The 21,038-nt window shown below is 40.5% G+C and overlaps 2 protein-coding genes across 29 annotated transcripts in view; one reads left to right on the forward strand and one right to left on the reverse strand.

The window, feature by feature from the left end:
• The window catches only part of JADE1 (jade family PHD finger 1), a 169,066-nt gene extending 163,436 nt beyond the window's left edge, over positions 1–5,630 (forward strand). For all 20 annotated transcript variants that reach the window (XM_083519955.1, XM_083519953.1, XM_083519963.1 and 17 more), the window contains one exon: positions 1,063–5,630. In XM_083519955.1, coding sequence (XP_083376081.1) covers positions 1,063–1,961 — 899 coding nt within the window. In that variant the 3' untranslated portion in view covers positions 1,962–5,630. The remainder of the gene's footprint in view (positions 1–1,062) is intronic.
• A 1,436-nt stretch (positions 5,631–7,066) lies between these two features.
• Positions 7,067–21,038, reverse strand: part of SCLT1 (sodium channel and clathrin linker 1) — a 44,467-nt gene continuing 30,495 nt past the window's right edge. For all 9 annotated transcript variants that reach the window (XM_083520015.1, XM_083520019.1, XM_083520014.1 and 6 more), the window contains 6 exons: positions 20,115–20,260; positions 17,416–17,608; positions 15,968–16,164; positions 9,204–9,282; positions 8,409–8,504; positions 7,067–7,471 (listed from right to left, as the gene is read on the reverse strand). In XM_083520015.1, the coding sequence (XP_083376141.1) occupies positions 7,409–7,471; positions 8,409–8,504; positions 9,204–9,282; positions 15,968–16,164; positions 17,416–17,608; positions 20,115–20,260 (774 nt within the window). In that variant the 3' untranslated portion in view covers positions 7,067–7,408. The remainder of the gene's footprint in view (positions 7,472–8,408; positions 8,505–9,203; positions 9,283–15,967; positions 16,165–17,415; positions 17,609–20,114; positions 20,261–21,038) is intronic.

Below are 21,038 nucleotides of genomic sequence, written 5' to 3' on the forward strand. Positions count from 1 at the left end.
TGAGTTTTGGGCTATGGGCATCTACCTGTTTTAATGACGAAGTAAGGTCGTTAAGAAAAAGACTGAAAAAAGTGGGAGCCCTGCTTTACTCCTCGGTTTATAATGACGGCATCTGTCATTACATTCCCTGGTGGTGTTCTTATACGACAGGTGTTCTTTGTATAAAGCTTTTTGATCAAGTATAGTAATCTAGGTTCTAGGCCCATTGTCTCCAATTTGGTCCATAACAGTCCCCTGTCAATAGTGTCAAAAGCAGCCTTGTTATCTAGGAAGGCCACATAAAGACATTCTTTATGAAGCCACGTGTACTTAGCGGCTAAGTGAGATAACACCATGCAGTTGTGTAAAGCGGATTTCCCTTGCCTAAACCCTGCCTGCTCCGGACCTATGATGTTACTTTCATCGAGCCAGGTAGTTAGTTTATTTAGCAGATGTTTACTGTACAATTTCCCGATGTTTGACAATAGACTTATTGGCCGATAGTTGGATGGCAGCTTTTGTCACCCTTTTAAAATATTGGGATAATTATAGATTGCTGCCATGAGTTAGGCATGATACCAGATCTATCTATCACAGTGAATAGATCCACTAGTATCGGTGCCCACCACTCTGACTTGGCTTTGATCAGTTCAGATGGAATAGCATCAGGGCCGGCAGCCTTTCCTGCTTTCATCTGATCAATTAAACTTGTAACTTCGGTAATAGAGACAGGGGGCCAGTCATCCGTGAAAGTAAAAATGGCATGGTCCTGACTGTCAGGTGGAATACAGTCATGACAAAGTCATTTCAAGGCGGTTTTCTTCGATGGAATCAATGTCAGCGAAGCATCCTGTGTCTGTGGGGAGTCTGCTACAGCCTTCCAAAATTTCTTAGGATTTTTCGTTAGGATGGCTAAGAGTAGCGTATCCCAACATGCTTGATCATATCTTATCTAGCTAGGCTGGATAGTTCCCCTGAGTTGTTGGGATCTGGAGAAGTAAATGTCAGGCAATCGACTGACAATCAAAAATGCTTGAAAGCTGCTTCAGATAAACATTATCCCATTTGTTTTTGTCTTTCCAGGCACGCCTTCCTCCTCCTCCTCTATGGAAAATATAATGCTCTTCAACAGTTCACCACTGGGCCCAGATGCACCTCAGATAGAGGATTTGAAATGGCACTCAGCTTTCTTCAGAAAGCAAATGGGCATGTCATTGAGTCACTCTTTGAAAAAAACACAGAAGAGAGAGCGGATGAGGAGGAGCTCTGGGCATGATGACAAATCTTTACTCAAGCAGCCCAGCCAAAGGGAAGGCTTTGCAACTCCCAGTAGCTTTTTCAGTTTTGAAAAGACCTTTGCAGAAGCACAAATTGGATCAGCACAACAGAAGAATGGAGTTGTTATAGCAGACCACAGGAAGAGAAGAGACAATCATTCCCATTGTGATGTGATGAAGGTAGGACTGAAGGAGAAACCTTCTAAACACAACCACAAACCCCTGAGATCCAACGAACTGTCTCAGAGGCAGTTAGAAAACAAAAGGGCTGTGAACCACCCGAGTGGCAGATCAGCGCCCGGAACCCGGAGGGATATAGTGCCTAAATGCAATGGATCTTTTTTCAAAATAAACTATAATCCAACTCCGGTTAAAGTGCCTACGACACCCAGAAGCCCTGTGAAAAACTGGGGAGGATTTCGAATTCCAAAGAAAGGAGAAAGACAGCAGCAGGGAGAAGGGCAAGATGAGATGTGCCGCCAAAACTCCTATCCTTACTCGGGCCTGGGTCGAGTTTCCCCTAAAGATAGGGCCAAAAGCAACCTAAAGGTGGACAGCGAGAATGACGGGTACGCCCCTGATGCTGAGATGAGCGATTCAGAAACTGAGATGGCTGAGAAGAAATGCAGGCAACAAAGGCTCAGTTCAAATAGCACTATTCCTAGGAGGACAGATATCATTAGGAGAAGCATCCTTGCCTCCTGACTAGAGAGTGAGACACAATAGCAGCACTGGAGTCGGTGAAGCCCCAGCCTGGAAAAATTATCCACTCTGCATTATTTATTGGTGTGACAAGGAGGGAGGGGGGTCCTTACACATGGCTACAATATAAGCCAACAGTGAGCCTGTTTTTTCCGGGCTGTAGAAATATGTTTACGTGCACTTGACTAAGAGTTTGTCCTCCACCCGTCATGTCCGTGAGATTACAACCTTCTTTATTTGCAACTTTCCTGAAGAAATCACCTGAGAAGATGACCTTGCTATGCCAATTGCTCAATAAGATGAATACAAATTAAAAGATGAAATAAATGGGGGGTAGATTTGGATGGGGAAACCGATTTAGGTGGATAGCACTGAGGATTTTCTTCTGTCTCTGAAAAGCACAAGCTGTTAGTACACAAGGATAATTTACAATGGTGGTTATAATCACCCTGCACCGCATCGTCCACTCTAAATTGTCACTTTCATGATGCTGTGCTAGGACTAAGCCCTAGTAGCCTGCAATTTTTGTTGTTTTAGAATTCAGGGTGGTGGTGGGGTTTTTTTTGGCAGCTTTATGAACCCCGGAAGAGTTTTCACAAAAGCCCATCAAGCAGGTAAGAGGAATTTACCATGACTACTAAGATACCTGAAGGGATAGAACCAAGCTGACCAATTGTGAAAACAGTAGCAGCACAGTGCTATTCTGAAGGAACTCAGACTCAGAGTATGAAAACTACTCAGCTCCTCAAATTTGGAGAGTATGTCTTAAAAGTACTTTTTATCTTGTTCTGAGAAGGAAGGCAGATTTGTAGCCTGCTATATTCTGCTGGCACTGCCCATCCGAAATATGATGACAATTCAAGTGGGAAAGACTCAGTGCGTCTACACTGCAAATAGTAAATAGTTTTTGCTGTCATGGTTCCCATCCTTCCTTGTCTGCTCCCCACCCCACCCTGAGAATTGTAACTCTCTGATTTTTCAGTAACTCATTCTCAGCATCTCATCACACAATTCCCAGGTTTTTGGGGAGAAGCCATGACAGGTAAACAGGCTGAAATTTGCTATGAAGATATGCCCATGTTTCTAAAGGCACTAGTCAGCAGCCTTTCCCAATGTGCACTAATGGTATGTGTTGGGATATGCAATTTTCTGACACACAAGGGTTACTTTAAATAAAAAGAGAAGGATGTAATAAATATATATATATTTTGAATACAATGGAAAGGCAATAAGATGTGAGTAGCGCTTTACATTCTAGCCAATTTAACAACATGATTTTATGATAAGGATTAGATTTGACCATGGAGGGGCTTGTGTTCGGATTACATCATTTTAAGAATTGCAATAACTAATGAGAGTAAGCCATCAGCAATAAGATGAACAGATCGTTCAGAGTCTTTTTTCCTTTTTTTTGCACCCATAGAGTGTGCGTCTCTATCGCGAGTGCATCTATAATACACATAACGTAGTTTTAGGCTGCAGTAACTTTGGGGACTGAACTTTGATGTAAAATCAGACATAACCTAGTTATAAGAAAGTTTAAGCAGCTTAGGTGTTTTTAAAAAAACAAAAATGGACAGCCCTCCCCCCAGTCCATCAACAGCGGTATTTAGCTACTTCACTCACAAGAAGTGGGTTTACAACTATGAAACAAATGTTGAAGCCTTGCAATTTGACTTGAGTCTTCCAGGGGTTTCAACTGAGAACTGGATTGCTGCTGTTCCATCTTGCTATGCAAGTCACTGAATGATCAAAAAACTGCTTGGGGAGGTTGACACAGTACATGTTCCTTACATGCAAGCAGCCCTGGCCTTCTCCACTTGGAAAAATGTAATGTATGTACCTGTGAATCAGATATATTTAGTAGGAGTTTGCATGATGTATTTTGGGAACCAGCCCTCAGAATTCATTCCTATTTGCTTCTGGAACAGAGGTCATAATCCTAAAATAAACTAAAACTCTTTGAGATTTAGAAATTAGTTGTGGGCTCACATCATCTCAATTTACTCTTGGCTCCTCTCAGTTTCTTGTTTGGCACTGCCCATATTTACAATATTGCCTGTACTAGAATCAGAAACCACACTTGCAAGTGGGGCTTCCAAATCTAGTTTGGAGGGCAAATTTCAGGTGTTACAGCAAACTGGTTTGTGCTTAAACAGGCAGCTGAAAGGGGATCCATGTGTGGGAGGGAAGGGAAATGTGCAACTTTGTGGTTTGTACATGATTTTACAAACAAATGTTTGGAGGCGCATCTGAAGTGAGCCTTAATGTAAGAGCCCTACACTAGCAGCTGCTGTTTGCACGCTGGAGTTTTAGCACATGCACAGAACTTCACACAGGTAGGGGCTGTTGCAAGTGCTTAACCAGAGGAATTCTCCAGAAGTGAAGTAAATAGAACAAGTCCCTCCTGCACACCTCTATTCTCAGTGTACTCCATGACTAGCTTTGGATCAGAATAAGATTAAGACACTGAGGCCTTGATTCTTAACGTGATCAAGATAGTGACAACAGTTTAGGATATTGGAAATGAAAAAATAGTGATATGAAAGATGTAGTTTTATTAGGCTTTATTGCTTCTGATTAAACTACTCATATCTTATAGGTATGTTGACCAGGTTTGCTGCTTTAAAAGCAGACATGTTCTTGTTAAAATATGGGAAAAGAGGGACGTGATTAATTTACTTTTCAATACAGTAAGTGTTTTGGGTGAGGGTTGAGTGAAATATTATCAGTTAGCCTGCCCTGTAAGGGTGTTGTTCATCAAGCCATAGAAGGAATAAAATAAATTTGATTATAAGTAAACATTATTCAATGTTATGACTTATTTTGAAAGAAATATCATAACATTTGCACTATTAGGAATGATAGCATTTGTGCAGAACAATGCCTTACCTGTTTTGCTCCCCACCATGTTTAGGTTAATAAGCTTTCTGATTTTGAATAATGCTGAACCAAAAATTAAGAAAAACAAAAGAGAAAAATAAATTGTGCTTTCCCCCATAGCTGCAGAAATATGGGAAAACATCAGTATGACTAACTGTACAAGTTCCATGCTATAAGCACTCAGTAAGAGAAAAATAAAATAAAGCAGTAATCCTTACCTACTACTGCATTCATTTTGTTAATATGGAAACAGCTGTTATTTCTTGTTAGGTTTCACCTTTTTCCTTATGCAGAATGCCCAAGACATTTCTTGATTTTGATTGGTGTACTACATTGAAATGTAGGCTTAATAAACCCTTCCGTAATGACCTGGAATGCTATCTGTTAGGTTTTGGGGATGGACACACACACACACACACTCCCTAAATGAATGGAACGTTATACATGTCTCATGTGTACAAATATTATTTAAAAAAACTTTTAAAAACTTTCATTACTACATTTGTAAAACCCTGTACAGAGGATTTTTCACTATGTGCCTAGCTTTGGTGTCCATTTTGCTCAAATTTGAAAACAGGTGCATGATGACAAAAAAAGATAGAATCAGAAATAAAGTATATGTAGAGATGACTATTTTATATTACATGGCCCAATCCTGTATTTATTTTCCTCCCTTTTTGAAGTATTTATAAAGACCTAGTTGAAGATGGCTGTATTTTTTTGTTAAAATATTTAGTAGAATTGTGCCTTTGTCTGTATGTGAATAAATGCTGTACATTTTGCAATACACGTCAAGTGTTATGATTTGACATCTATGCTGCTACTTCCACAAGATTCCAGAAGCAGAAAAGCTTTTCAGCTAGACTTACTCTTGCAACTTGTGCCAAGGTGGCCCATCACTTTACATCTCTACTTGGTGGAAATGCTAGGAGTCTGGATTTTCTCTTTGCTCTTGGATCTAATCTGCTACTGAGGATTCCCCCTTCTCTGTTCATCTCAGTAGACTAAGGATGTACAATAACTCATCTCCTTCCTACAGTTCTTTTTTCTCCAACCCATCTCAGTGAAGCTGGCCTTGGCTCGCTGCCACCTCTTTGCTCTCTTGTCTCACATTCCTTCCTACTCTCACTTCAGTGACTCATGCTTACTCCATACATTTTACAAGGCAATCTCTCCCCTTTTATTGTATTGTAAGACTCTTTCTTTCTCAATGAAATTTAACCATTCTTTTCCCCTCCTTTAAGTACCCACCATGGTACTCCACTATATACCGTATTTTTCGCCCTATAGGACGCACTTTTCTCCCTCCAAAAATGAAGGGGAAATCTGGGTGCGTCCTATGGGGCGAATGCAGGCTTTTGCTGAAGCTTGGAGAGCGAGAGGGGTCGGTGCGCACCGACCCCTCTCGCTCTCCAGGCTTCAGGAACACATCCGCAGCCTAGGCAGCCCTACGGGAGGTCCGGCAGGGATGTCTAGGCTGCGGATAGCAGCCTGCCGCCCGGTGGGCGGGGCGCCCTGAAGCAGAGCGCCCCCCTCGCCAGGCAGACATCCGCAGCGTGGGGAGCCTTGCCGGAGTTCCCGGCAAGGCTCCCCACGCTGCAGATAGCAGCCTGCCGGCCCCTGCTTTTGGGGGGGAAATAAAGGGATTTCCCCCCTTTATTTCCCCCCCAAAAAACTAGGTGCGTCCTATGGGACGGAGCGTCTCATGGGGCGAAAAATACGGTAGACCCAAAGTCTTGTGCTGCACTTGCAAGCTCTTGCCAATTTGGCTAAGGTGCCAGTTTTCTGAGGCAGCTCTACCAGATAACAGCCTGCACTCCAGCAAAAATAGAGCCCAAGGTTGCAGAAGGCCAAAGTTTCCCTGTCATGATGCTAAATTCCTTCCCATTCACTCATTTCTGAGAGGCTAATTCCAAGCCAAGTTACTCATAGTGTGTGCATTGGAAACACATGTCTCAAACCATAATGCTAAAAGCCCTTTTGATTCTTTGGTAGTTCCTACATTATAAACATGGAAATGCAATAGTATTCTGAATCCTGTAAATAACATCTCTGAAGTATTCATCTGTAATAGGAACAGTTTGTATATCCACAAGAATTTGGGGAGCCAGAAGAGTAGTCTTACTGGTGTCAATTAACATCTAAGGAATAAAAGTTAAAAAATAAATAGCAATTTTACAAAGGCCAATTTGTTTTCAAATTCAACACCTTACACGGGGAAAAAATAGTTTTAAAATGTTGAGTTTATTAACACAACATTAGGTACTGTCAGTTGTAAAAAACCTTAAAATTCAGCAATTGCGTATTTCAAACTTTGTGGCAAAGTTTTCTACCATAAAACAAAACATGTTATATAAGGCAATCCACCTTTCCATCTAGCTTTAATTCACTTCAATATGTATTTGTAGTTACCCACTTAATGTTTATTGTGAAGAAGCCACAGTGATTCTCTTCTCGGGTAACAGTGATGCACATTTTTATAGAAGTCACTCTGTGCATGATATGTCCTAATGCTGCTCTTCAGCAGCCTCAACTTACATGTTGCATGGAAGAACAATATATTACTTTCAAGTATTTTCCAACTCTATCAAGGAGGCAGCCTTTTTCCTCTGCATTGTAATTGCACTGAGCTGTAATTAAAACAAAACAAAACAATAATTTGTTTCTTCAGTAGGAATCTTTAAACTAATTGGATTATAATGCAAGCTGAAGTACAGATAAAGTGAGGGAATTATTTTCTTCTGCTTCTACAATATACTTAAGGTGTGTGTGTGTATTAAAATGATTCCTAAGTTTTTTTCTGAATAGTTTATCGAGTGAAAGCGACCTTCATTATGAATACATAGAGGAATTGCACAGTTGCCAGTTTTAAGAGTTACATACCACACTTCATAGATCTTGGGATAAAAATCACCGCATAAAAAAAAAAGATAAAAGCACAAAATGCATAATACAAATAAGAACAAACCAATAACTTCCCATCCTGTCACCACGTACAGCTGAACTTTCTTACATGCAGATGTTTTGACTTTCATCCCAACAGAGAAAACTGAAACACTAATTTGGTTAAGACTCTGATTCAGCTCTTCATTAAATTATCCAGTTTGAAGGCTGCCCAGTTCAAAGTGTTGGTGCTGACCTCTAAAGCCCTAAGCTGCCTCGGCCCATTATACCTGAAGGAGCGTCTCCACCCCCATCATTCAGCCCAGACACTGAGGTCCAGCTCCGAGGGCCCTCAGGCGGTTCCCTCACTGTGCGAAGTAAAGTTACAGGGAACCAGGCAAAGAGCCTTCTCGGTAGTGGTGCCCGCCCTGTGGAACATCCACCCATCAGATGTCAAGGAGATAAACAACTACCTGACTTTTAGAAGACATCTGAAGGCAGCCCTGTATAGGGAAGTTTTTAATGGTTATTTTATTGTGTTTTAAATATTTTGTTGAGAACTGTCCAGAGTGGCTGGGGCAAACCTGTCAGATGGGCGGCATATAAATAATAAAATTATTATGATTAAAGATTTTTGGTTATGCAGCTGTAATAAGGGTGCTGATCTGATTTATTTCTAGATACCTGTTGAGATGCTGTGGTTGCCCTCTCTTCTGCCTGGCTTAGTCGCCTTTGAAGTCTGTTGACTTTCTCTTGATGTTCCATCATTAATTTTTCATTCTGTATAAATGAAATAGCTCATTACAAATTTAAGTTTCTGTTATCAGATCATACATATTTCAGGAAACAAGGTTTAAGGAAGAGAAACTTGGTGAATGGCAAAGCCAGGAACCGACTAACAAAGGCAAACAAGGCAGGTTGCTCCTATGCATTGTGTCTAACCTTGACAGGGATTTCCAGTCTTCGGGATCTCATGACGCAACTCTTAAATAAAAAACATAATCTTAAGGAAGTTACAAGTACAAATTTCAACAGGGAAGGGGTGGTGCTGGACTCCTGAGATGCTTCAATCAGTTGGCCTTCAAAGGAAAGTAAGGACAGATGATAGGCTGTCCAAAGAGGCAGAACTGTGAAGATCAGTACTTAGGAGGGCTAATTGTGACAGAATATTTTTTAGTTGTTACAAAAATTGAACCAGCCATTGCAGAAAGAAATGACAAGCTAAAGATCACAGAAAGGAACCATTACCTAGTAAAAAAAATTAACAGCTCAAAATTAGCTGTGAACGAAGTTGAATGTTTTAATAATAGTAAAATAAATGTTCCTAACATTTTCCCCAGTGTGTATGATCACAAATAGGACAGTTTTCCAGCTGAAAACTACTCTAAGCAAACAAATGATGTGTACCAAGAGAGTTCAAGTTAGACAAGATGTACATCTAGTTAAAGCACAGCATTTGGATGGGGACCATTCTCTTACCTCAATAACCTTTTCATTTGTTCTTTCCAGCTGACAAAGTACCTCCTGGGTGTAAATTTTTTGACGGCTCAGCTCACTTCTATGAAACAAGATCAAAGAAACTCATTAATGAAAATCAACATATATGTTGACCTAAGTCATTTCCAGAGGTATACGGGACAATCATATATTCTTCCCTCTTTCAAATTCCTTCTTTCCAATGAAGAAGGAAAAGGATAGTACTTTAAGATACCAATAATGGCCATCTTTAGTATTGTGACAGTACTGTGATAGGACAGATTCACAACGAAGAGCAAAACAACAACAATTCTGAAACCTTACTTTTAACAAAAATCTAAAATGTCATTCACTCACAAAAATAAACACTTTTCATTAAGGACAGGGGATTTGTGGATTTCCAGGTGTTGGACTATAGCTCTAATCATCCCTGACCACTGGCCATGCTGGCTGGGCTAATGGGTATTGGAATCCAACAGCTGGAATGCCACATCCCTGCTTAATGTGATAAAATAAGCAATATAATCCTATGGACGGTTTCCATCAAGTATTAGCCTGGATGCCACTTATGTCATGGTCTCCCTACAGGGACACATGGGATCCTGGGCAAAGCTGTACCTTCCAGAGCTAAAAAATGGGAGCAAACAGTCCACTAAACTCAAGGAAGATGTCTGTTGACTGTGCACGGTTCTAGAGAGTGCACACGCCTTCCCACTCAGTTTTATTCTCATCAAAGTCTGAGTAGCAATTCAGTTTTTGTTGTACAGCTAGTTTGGAGGCATTTTAATTTTCATAACTAGCTATGGCTGGTTGTCTTATTCTTCGTATTGAGCAAAGTAGCTCCTGCAAAAAGATGCACACTGTGTACAGGAAATCTTTACCTCTGGCCCTGGCATCTTGTACCACCTAGCAAATGCCGAAAGTCCTGCCTACTACCTCAAATTTATTAAAGAAGCTTGTAGAAATAGAACACCCTATCTCTGTGAACAGGCTTGCAAGCTTGAGAATGAGGCACCCCAAGCCCTTCTCCTGCAATGGATCTTGTCCCAAACACTGGTTTGTCTGACCCGTTTCAACTGCCCTACAAACGGGAGGATGTGCAGCTTTTGATGAATAATGCATTTTTCACACCCATTGAATACTGAAAGGAACAATGTGTTATAGGAGTGCAGGAAAAATCTACGCAGGCACACCTCATGTGTTATTTTCTATTTGTTTCCAAGATCTACAAACGGGGGAATCCTAGAAACCACACTGTCTTGGGCTCTAGGACTCTCATAGCATTGTTGTCTGTATTGGCAAAACCTGTTGGTGTTTCGCAACTTTCTGACTGGTTGCAGGACCTTAGCCAGACCTAGCAGAGTAAACGCAGAGTTCACGAAAGCAATTGGCAACTTGGCTGCAGACAGGATGGACGAAGCGGGAACCAGGAACTTGTAGTTAGGTGTTTATTATATACAGTGGACTATTTACAGGAACAGAACACGGATCTTTTGCTAGCTCTCTCACAACTCTCAACCTCCACACTGACATGCTGAACCACTGAACTAACACTTTCCAGTTAGTAGGCCATTAATCATTACTCCCTTGAGAGAGCTTGACCAATCATGGAGCTGTTTCCATGCCTCTCTATCACCAGGCAGACTTACTCCTCTAAATTGCCTTGGCTGTCTGCCAAACCTTAATTGACTCTGTGTGAGTAGCTGCACGTACAGTGGTACCTCGGGTTAAGTATTTAATTCGTTCTGGAGGTCCGTTCTTAACCTGAAACTGTTCTTAACCTGAAGCACCACTTTAGCTAATGGGGCCTCCTGCTGCTGCCGCACCGCCACAGCACGATTTCTGTTCTCAACCTGAAGCAAAGTTAAGTAATATTTCTAGGTTAGCAGAGTCTGTAACCTGAAGCATATGTAACCTGAAGCATATGTAATCCGAGGTACCACTGCACTCAGATTCCCAACAGTCTGGCTATGATAACTCTTTCCTCTAAGGCTCTTAGGGCCAAACTAGATGATCACGTTACATAGCAGGCAGCTACATACCCTGGATTTTCTTAAATAATTCTCACCGTGAAGGCTGCACATTATAGCTCTCCAATCTCCCACCAAGATCAGAATGGAGATCACTGCCACCTCTCTGCAGCGCCAGGAACCTAAGGGAAAGACCCCCCCCCCATTGGTACCATTTCCTAAGTCTCCAAGCCATTCTGATCTCTGTGGGGAAGTGGAGAGAGGAGCCTCAGGTTCTCACATGTTGTCTTTACAATGAGAATCAGCTCCCCCAACTCCAAGTAGTTAGTTTGTGTAATCTGAAGGACTATGAGGAAACTGTAGTCCACTACTCATCTTCCAGTGGCTCAAAAACTGGGGCACCCTGTACACATACAAGCTTCTGCAACAAACAGCAGTCATGTTACCAGAAGCTTGTTCCATCTTCACACCTTCTACGCTTTATCTTCTTTGCCAATTAATCAACAGTTGACAGTTCACCACACACAACCGGACTGAAACAATCCTTTTCACTAAATGCTGTTTTGCACTAAACACTACTTTGCATTACTATTTCCCCATTAAATGGACACCTATCATTTGCATTGATTGTTCAGTTTCCTAACCGCACTCTACAACAACATCCCCACCTTGTAACCATCTGTATATATGTCAAATAACACTTCATGCATCTAACAATTGAACTCTTGCACACAAAACTCTATGCCATGATACATTTGTTAGACGTGGGTGGCGCTGTGGTCTAAACCACTGAGCCTAGGGTTTGCCGATCGGAAGGTTGGTGGTTCGAATCTCCATGATGGGGTGAGCTCCCATTGTTCAGTCTCAGCTCCTGCCCACCTAGCAGTTCAAAAGCACGTCAAGTGCAAGTAGATAAATAGGTACCACTCCGGGAAGGTAAATGACACTTCCGTGCGCTGCTCTGGTTCGCCAGAAGCAGCTTTTTCATGCTGGCCACATGACCCAGAAGATGTCTGTGGACAAACGCCGGCTCTCTTGGCCTATAGAGTGAGATGAGTGCGCAACCCCAAAGCTGTTTGTGACTGGACCTAACGGTCAGGGGTACCTTTACCTTTAACATGGCTACCCTTTTGCGTTTGGTAATTCTAAAATACCGAGATAGTGAGAAGCAGTCGTCGTCCCCCACACACACACCAGAAAGGTGACATAGTATAAAACTATCAGAGCGATAATCAGTCCCAATTGTTCCTACATATTCCAGAGAATTTGCCTCATTAAAATAGGTAAATGAAGTTTGCAGAAAATTGCTCAAGTGTCTACCACAAAGGCTTATGTGTGGAAAACAAAGGTGAGCTGTTTAGTAGTAGAGCAGAAAAGATAATAAATCTGCCAGCTGTGGGAAGTGTTTAATGCAAAATTCTCATGTGACACATACAGCACATTCCAGATGTTTTTCTGTTGACTTATGCCGTAATATGCTTCAGTTATTCTTAGTAATTATATATTTTGTAGACTGCCAGTACCTGCAGCTGTTTCTCATCCTGTTAACATTTTTAATCAATATCTTAAAATAAACAGTTATGGCTGCCAAGTATTACAGAATTCCAGCCAAAAATAACGTGGTAGAAATGAAGGGGTGGGGGACTCAAAGGTCCCTAAATATGATGTAATTTATTTAATAGACTAGATGGTATGTCAAAAGAACACTGCTCTAGCTAATACCTAATAATGAACAACTATACTATCCCAGAAGGATCAGTCTTGGAAATCATGAGAAAGCTGTACAACCAAAAGCTTAAAGATACAAAGATACAACCATGATTCAGAAAGAACGCCTATGAAACTCAAAACTGATTTATTCAAAATAGTGTTAATTTAAGGGGATCCAAACAGCTGCACAGGAAGCTTTTGTCTGCCCCCTCTCCCATGCTGCATCATTCACTGCCTGAAATACTACTCTGAGAAGTTGGAGAATCCTGCAGGGAAACATCTTATGTGGTACAATGAGCTCCTGTCAGAGGAAGAAACTGCAGGCACTCCAGTGTGCACAAGGTGACTGGCATCCTGGCCTTAACCTGTTAGTCTGTGCCTAGCCTCAAACACCTAAGTCTCAGTGGATTTCAATAGGAATTACATTTCCCCAGCTGAAGGAATGTTTATAGCTACAGTGGTGCCTCGCAAGACGAAAAGAATCCGTTCTGTGATTCTCTTCGTCTAGCGGTTTTTTCGTCTTGCGAAGCAAGCCCATTGACGGATTAGCGGCTTATCGGATCAGCTGATAAGCGGCTTAGAAAAAGGGGGGAAAGGGGGAAAAAACCCGCAGGAACTCGCAAGACATTTTCGTCTTGCGAAGCAAGCCCATAGGAGATTCGTTTTGCAAAGCACCTCCAAAACGGAAAACTCTTTCGTCTAGCGAGTTTTCCGTCTTGCGAGGCATTCGTCTTGTGGGGCATCACTGTAAAGTGTAAGATTAACAGCTATTCTTACTTGATTTTGAAAGAGGAAGGATAGTATAGAAATGCTGGTGAAAATGTTATTACGTTTAATAATAGGTTGGCTCATACCACCACGACCCCAAACTCCTCTGTGATTTCACAGTACAGTTTGTAACTGCAGTAATGAGCAAAATGGACTATAGGATTACAGGTCATTATGATAGAAATAATGCCACTGAAGATACTGGGGAATCTTTGAAGAGCAACACAAACAATTTAAGTGACCCATTTTCATTTATTCCTGATTTTTATAGCCTGCTTTTCAGCCAATTAACTTCCAGAGTGGCTCTCAACATGATAGGGCTCCTTAGTAAGGTGAAAGGATTTTAATAAATGAAAGGCACTGAGGTCACTTTTCAACATTAGGAGCATGCACAATTAGCATACGCTGAATCTGCATTATCGAGATCTGAGTATCTTAAGACACTTCAAGGAACTCCCTTGGAGACTTGTTAAAACTGAACCTGGAAATTCTAAAAGACCTTCCCTTAATGCCTGCGGCCACATGACTCTATGTACTTTAATGGGTATTTTATGTAGGATTTATCTGTTTGTTTCAAGTATCTCAAACTTTGGGAATGGGTGTTGTAAATTGGCATGCGTGTGAGCATACACACACACACACACACACACACTATCTCTCAGTCCTATCCTGAACAAGAATAGGATTGCTACTCAATCCTTTAAACCTATGTAACCTTAAGTGGTGATGTAAGTATAACTGCCATGATAGTGTAAGGGAGTCCAAGAAACAGGTGGAGTTCAGGGTGTGGTGGAGAAAAAAAATGATGAAGTTGCTATCTTAGTTAGAATTTTATCCTCCACTGGGAACTATGAAAGCAAATATCTACCCCATAGGAGCCACAGACACCCCAGATGATCTCAAATAGGCACCACAGGATCACAGTGCAGATGGGGCTCCTTACTGGCCAAACTACCCCCCACTCCATGCACCTGTGAAAACAATGCCAAATGCAGTAACCAAATAGTATATAACATATAGCCACTATTGCTACTGTTTGGCAAACACTTATGACTTTATATTACCTTAAAAGTTTAGAGCTAATGAAGGTGCGACAGAGGCAGGGCCAGAGTGGTATGCAGCTCTGTAATAGTAAGAGGCAGTGCCAGATTTAGGGTGGTGCGGAAGGTTCCCCTGCACAATATTGAGCGGGGGGACGGGGACGACGACGACAAAATTAAGAAGATCCATTTGGGGGAACCACATTTTGGCCTCTCACAGAGTGCCATATTACAAAAGATAACCAAATCCATCCCTTAAGAGGACAGGTGCAGAACTCTCCTTGCATCTGCTGCTTACCTCCCCATGAGTTGTGGTATGGGAATTCAGTTGAGAAAAATAACTGCCTAGGGAGGATAGAAGGCGCAGGTGCATCTTTTCTTGTTAAATCAGACTATGCTACAATTTCCAGGTCCTGACTGCAAATGGGACTTCCTAGTTTGAAGCGTTAACTACAAAGAACATTCAATAAGCTTCTTCTAAGCCACCTTTGAATCTCACCAGCACTGTTTCAGAAAGAAGCCAATTAAAGTTATTATGAACATCTTACCGATTTTTGTGTGCACACCACCATGTTCCCCCCCCCCCTTTTGAGTTGAAGATTTAGAAATACCTGCTTACAATGATCAGAGCTCCATGTTGCAACAGAATCTGGGGTTTTAACAGCTAAACACTTATTCAGATCCAGCAAATACTGACTTGGTTGCTATTGCCTGACCTCAGTGACCACTTTGGGTGCTAATACCCATCTCCTGCAGCTTGACTGCATGAGGCACTGACATTGCTCTTCCACTGCTCTACCACCTCCTTGAGCAGCACTGTTGATTTTTGGAATCACTTCAAAAGTTAATGAGAACGTGCCATGTTCTAGCCACTGTTGAGAAGAGGCAATAAGGCAGGGTTTCTTTCCTTCCAGAAGCAGGGCAGGGTTGAACAATAGCCTCACTTTCCAAGAATAGGATAGATTTTATAGTTTATCCTGCTGCATCTTAAGCTGATTCAGAGGTCCAGGCTCCATTAATAAACCTTTCTGAACTGCAGTGGGGAAAGAGTTTTCCCCGCAGCAATGCTTATCTATTGGAAGCTTTACATCTACCTTCTCAAAGATTTGCTATGTTGGCAGCTATTATTTCTGGACAATCACAAAACAGAGGAATGTTAATTAAAATCTAAACAAGAACAGTATCACATCTACATTTCCTGTCTGAATTATGGTCCCAGCAGATCCATTCCCAGCTGCCTGCATTTGTTAAAAATGCCAAACAAAATTGTATTACTTACTTTAAACTATTTATTCTAGTTTCTGTAGCTTCCGTTAGTTTCTTTGTTTCCTCCTTCCACCGGTTTGTTGCTTTCTGTTGAGCTATCAAGAGGCGTCTCAGCTCAGCAGTAGACTTTCGATGCACATCTTCCATCTCTTTCAAACGAACTTCAGACCCATGCTCTTTTATTATATGCTCATTCTCCATTATGCTTATCTATAGTAAAAAAAAAATATAAGTAAAATAAGTTTAAAGCCTCACATTAGTTCACGGTAGCTTTTGTCTTTTGACTAGAGGACTGAAGTTTGTTTGTTTGTGTGCACACACTGACAATCAGGCTATATCTATCTGCAAAAGATTACTGGACTTTTATTTGTGGATATAAGATGAAAGAATTCATTTCAGAATGAATAACTAATTTGATTGAAAAGAGAATGCAGATTGTCATGCTTGGATCACCCATGATGAGTAATAATTGTTTCTAGGTGTGCAGATCTTTCATCCTTTACTCATTTCATCACTGAATGCTTGAATCCCTGCAGTAAAAATTCTGTATGAAGCCCTGATTTATCTTTTAGGTATCAGAGCAAAAACTTGAGGCTGTCCCCAAGTCTCCATCCAACAACAGCTAATTAGTTCTGCCAACTATTACGCGAACTCCACGTGTAAAGTGCCAAAGTGAGCAACTGAAGGGCAATAACCAACTATGGAAAGAAGACGACAAGTTTATGTGTAACTTTGCTGCAAAGAAGAGAAAACGGAAGAGAACGGAATGGAAGAGAAAGTTAAGGAATTAGAGGCAGATGATAAGAAACAGGAATCTTCTCTTACAAGCACAGCATATAAGAGAAGTAGGAAGAAAATGAAAGGGATAAGCAATAGTGGATCTGAATCATATCAAAATTGAGGTTGGTAGAGTTGCATGTACAAAATGCTCCTTATTCCTTTTTTTAAAGTGATGTCAATAGGCTTTAGGCCAAAAATCCCCTTGCATTATATTGTGTTGTGCATTTTCTAGACATTTAGGCTGTATATCTCTTGTCATAAAAGAAGACTAACATGTTAGTCTGTTTGCATTATGTATGATTTTTTAAAAAGTTTTTGCTGTCTGGAAGAAAATTACTTGATCGGGAAAAGAACCAAGTGGCATGTAGTTATCCAGTCCTCCTAACTACTGCTTCCAGACACTGGAACATTAATGGAAAAGTCAGTTGTGTCCATATCTTACATAGCTGGGTTGACATGTGAATAAGAAACATTATTATAATTGCAAAAGGTAATTTTAGTATATTTTGAAAAACACCAAAGGAGCGAATGGAATACAAAGTTAAGGAATATTAAACTATGGTGATAGAGCTTTCGTGAGAAATTTGACACCCTGTCTGTTTCCTTGTACACAGATTTCTCCTTTCATTGAATCTTCAAAGATGTGACATCAAAAATAAAATACCATATAAACGCAAATACCTTTAATTTTGCAGCTTGTTGTGCCTCCACAGCCAGCTTTCTCAATTCTTCCATTTCTTTTTGAAACTGCTCGTTCTCTTGCTGGAGTTTTAGGCGCTCTTCACTGACAGAGCCACAGTTTTTTCTTTCGGATTCCAGAATACTTTGCAACTTGTGAATCATTTCCTGACCACTGTTTCTCTGTTCCTCATAGCTTGAAGTCGAGGAAGGGAGGAGAAATTCACAAACAATACTTGGTAATCCATTATTGAATGGAAAGGTAGGATACAAATATGTTAAACAAATGCACAGAAATTAATATATTAATTAAGGTGAATGCATAATACATACAATGTTCAGTAGTGTGGAATTTGAATGATCAAAAGGCTTGGCAACTGAAAAGCGAAGTATTCCCCACTAAGTTTCATTTTTTTTGGTATGGAGCCTCTCTGCTTAGAAGGATTTCCCTGTTTATTTCAGTTATTATATGGGAAGCTCTGGGCATGCCTTGAAACATTCTCAGGGCTTTGAATGAGAGCAAATATGAAACACAGCTAGACAATTTTGGAGCAGGTTACATGAATAACTTTTTTCCACCAAATAAGCTTACAGCTGAGATCATTCTTGTTGACCTTTCAAGGTTTCATAAAGTGGCAACAACAATGAGTGTCTCTTCCATTGCAGCCCCCTTCTTCTGGAAATCACCTGCCCCAATATTGGTTCAAATATTGCTTTAAAGCTGCAGTCTTAGAGACACCTTCCTGAGAGTAACTCCCACTGAGCACAGTATGACTTACTTCTGTGTAAACATTCAGAGGGTTGCACTGCACATCATTTAGCTTCATAACATTTCAGAAGACTATGAGAAGGTACTGAACTTCATGGTGTACTATTTTAAATATGAGCCTTTTCATCTTCACTGTGATGTGTTTTTTGAATGCTATTACAGTAATTGATAGTATTTTTTGAATGGATGTACTGTCCTATGATGTAGGGAGGATAATTTGATTAAACTTGATATTAGTAGAAGAAATTCAAACTGTGTAGGCAAATAAAATTATTCCTGCAGTTTTGCAGCTACAGCAAAAGTTATCCTAGTTAGCTTCAAGCCTAGCCTAAGGGATATGAATATATTACCCCGAAAAAAGCCTTTACCAAGTTACAAGTAAAAGAAGGACCTTCTGTTTTCTATAGTCACAGTGCTGCAGGGCCTCCCTCACAGAGCATAAGTTATAGTGAAACCCCTGTAACAATGTGACTCTTTTCTATTCAGTTGTAATGGGGGGAAATGCTTTGCAATTCCTTCCTTCTTAACTGATCTGAAGCATGATGCTGTCAGCAGCAATAACATTCTAAGAGAAGTGTACTCTTCTTATAAGCATTCAACACTTGTACACACGCACCGTGGCAGGTTCTGTGTGATCAGAAATAGGTTGGCTTCAACAGCATCCATGACAGCGATATATGTATTTCCTTAAATTTGTGTCTTGGAGAAAGTTTATCTAAGGCTTCTGTTTCTGAGAGATTATATAGGGCTGGTTCTACCTGCTGTATGAAACCATACAACATGACGGGCTTCAAACTTTTGAGTATTTCCTTTTGTTGCTTTCATTTACTAGCACCACTTTTATATTGCATACTCATTATTGTTTTCAGAAAAAGTCAAAATTAAAAGAATCCTTACTTGTTCAAAAAGCACACACTATAATGATAGGTAGTGATCTGAACTCTTGTATTGCTTCATGGCTGACTTTAATGCCTCCATGAACTTTACTAACAATAAGTACACACTTGTGTAACCGTTATACAGTCAGACTCATAAGTTATGTGTTTCATGTTACTAAGCAACTGGGCCTAGATAGTAAAATCTGCCTGTTTTTATCTTAAAAATTGGAAAGAGACTGAGTGCCCACAGATTATGAGACCCTGGGCTGCAGTCTGCTCAGCCCGTATGTAAATCTGGCACTGATGAGCAGGAAGAAACCAATGTGAGCATCATGTTTCTTAGGGTGGCCATACATCCGGGAAAACCCAGACCTGTCCTTTTGCGGGGGCCAACATGCCCATCTGTGCAGATTTTTTACATTTTAAAGGAAATATCTGGGTTTGGGGCTTAGACTGCTCTGTATGCTCCAGTCACTGCCAGCCCAAGCTGGGGAAAGAGACCCATGGGAGCTGTGGTGGCGGTCCTGTGTGCTTATTTCCACAGCTCAGGCTGTCCTCTTTTTTGCTCTTCAAGATATGGCAACCCTATCTAAGTTTCTGCTCTTCCTTCTTCCCCTCCAGTATGACAGAGATTAGTTGCACTTTCCACAAAACCTGACTTGTTATGCATGACACAGAGATCATAGTTTAAAATGAACTCTAGTTCAGTTTCATGACCCATGGTTTGCAGCTGGTTTGTTTAGAAACTGGCCAAACCTTTCTTGAAACCACAATTTCTGGTTTGCACATGATAAGCCAGGTTTCATGGAAAGTGAAATTGTGCCAAAATCCTCTTCCTGGCTGCCTGAGAGAAAGGGTAGAGCATGCAACCCCAAGCTTCCCAGCAGCTCATTCATGCTTGTGCATGTGATGTTAAACCAGGGTTTTACATAACATGAAAACATGGACAATGGATATAAAAACAAATGACAAAAGTTTCAATTCAAGGGACTTTCCAGTGAAGTATTACTGAATGAATGTCAGTATTTGTTTATAAGTAAATAGTGATTACTTACTTCATTTCAAGTTGCTTAATTTTGTTTTGTGCTGTTTGTAGACTTCGTTGCAAATCATCTTTGGCTAGTTCAGCAATGAGACACCTTTGGTAAAGCTCTTCTAGTTTTCTAGAATCACCTTCATTTCCTCTACCTTCACGGTACACCTAATTGAAGTTTTTAAAAAAGAAAATTCAGGTAGATTCTTGTAACAACAACCACGCCACTGGTGTTACACAATCAACCACTTTATAGTTCATAGTTTAAATTTCAAGATAATGGAATTTCATTTCTACAAACGACTATCCTTTTCCAATGGAAATCATCCCAATACCTATTCTGTTATCTTTCTGGCTTCAAACAAGAGGATTACAGTGATACCTCGGGTTACATACACTTCAAGTTACATATGCTTCAGGTTACAGACTCCGCTAACCTTGGGTTAAGAACTTTGCTTCAGGATGAGAACAGAAATCGTGCAGAAAGCGGCAGCAGGAGGCCCCATTAGCTAAAGTAGTGCTTCAGGTTAAGAACAGTTTCAGGTTAAGAACGGACCTCCGGAATTAATTAAGTACTTAACCTGAGGTACCACAATACTTTACCCAAGCTTTTCATAGACTATTTAATGTATTAATTTGATTATAATTACTAGTATGGTTGACTCAGTTAGGATATGTGAACTGCTTTTGCTGCTTTTGATTGCTTTTAGCCCATTTTTAGCCCATTATCTGCTGCTGTTGGTTTTGTACTGATATTTATTTCTTACAATTTATTATATCCCACCTTTTAGGATACAAATCCTTGCAAGTTGGCTTACAAGAAACATTAAAACAAATAAAGCTCTTCAGCAAATATCAATATACAATATATATATATATATATATATATATATATATATATATATATATATATATATTTGTTTTCGTAGATTTTCACGGGTACAGG

Source organism: Podarcis liolepis (assembly GCF_965112155.1).
Source record: "Podarcis liolepis genome assembly, chromosome: 9".
NCBI classification, from domain to species: Eukaryota; Metazoa; Chordata; class Lepidosauria; order Squamata; family Lacertidae; genus Podarcis; species Podarcis liolepis.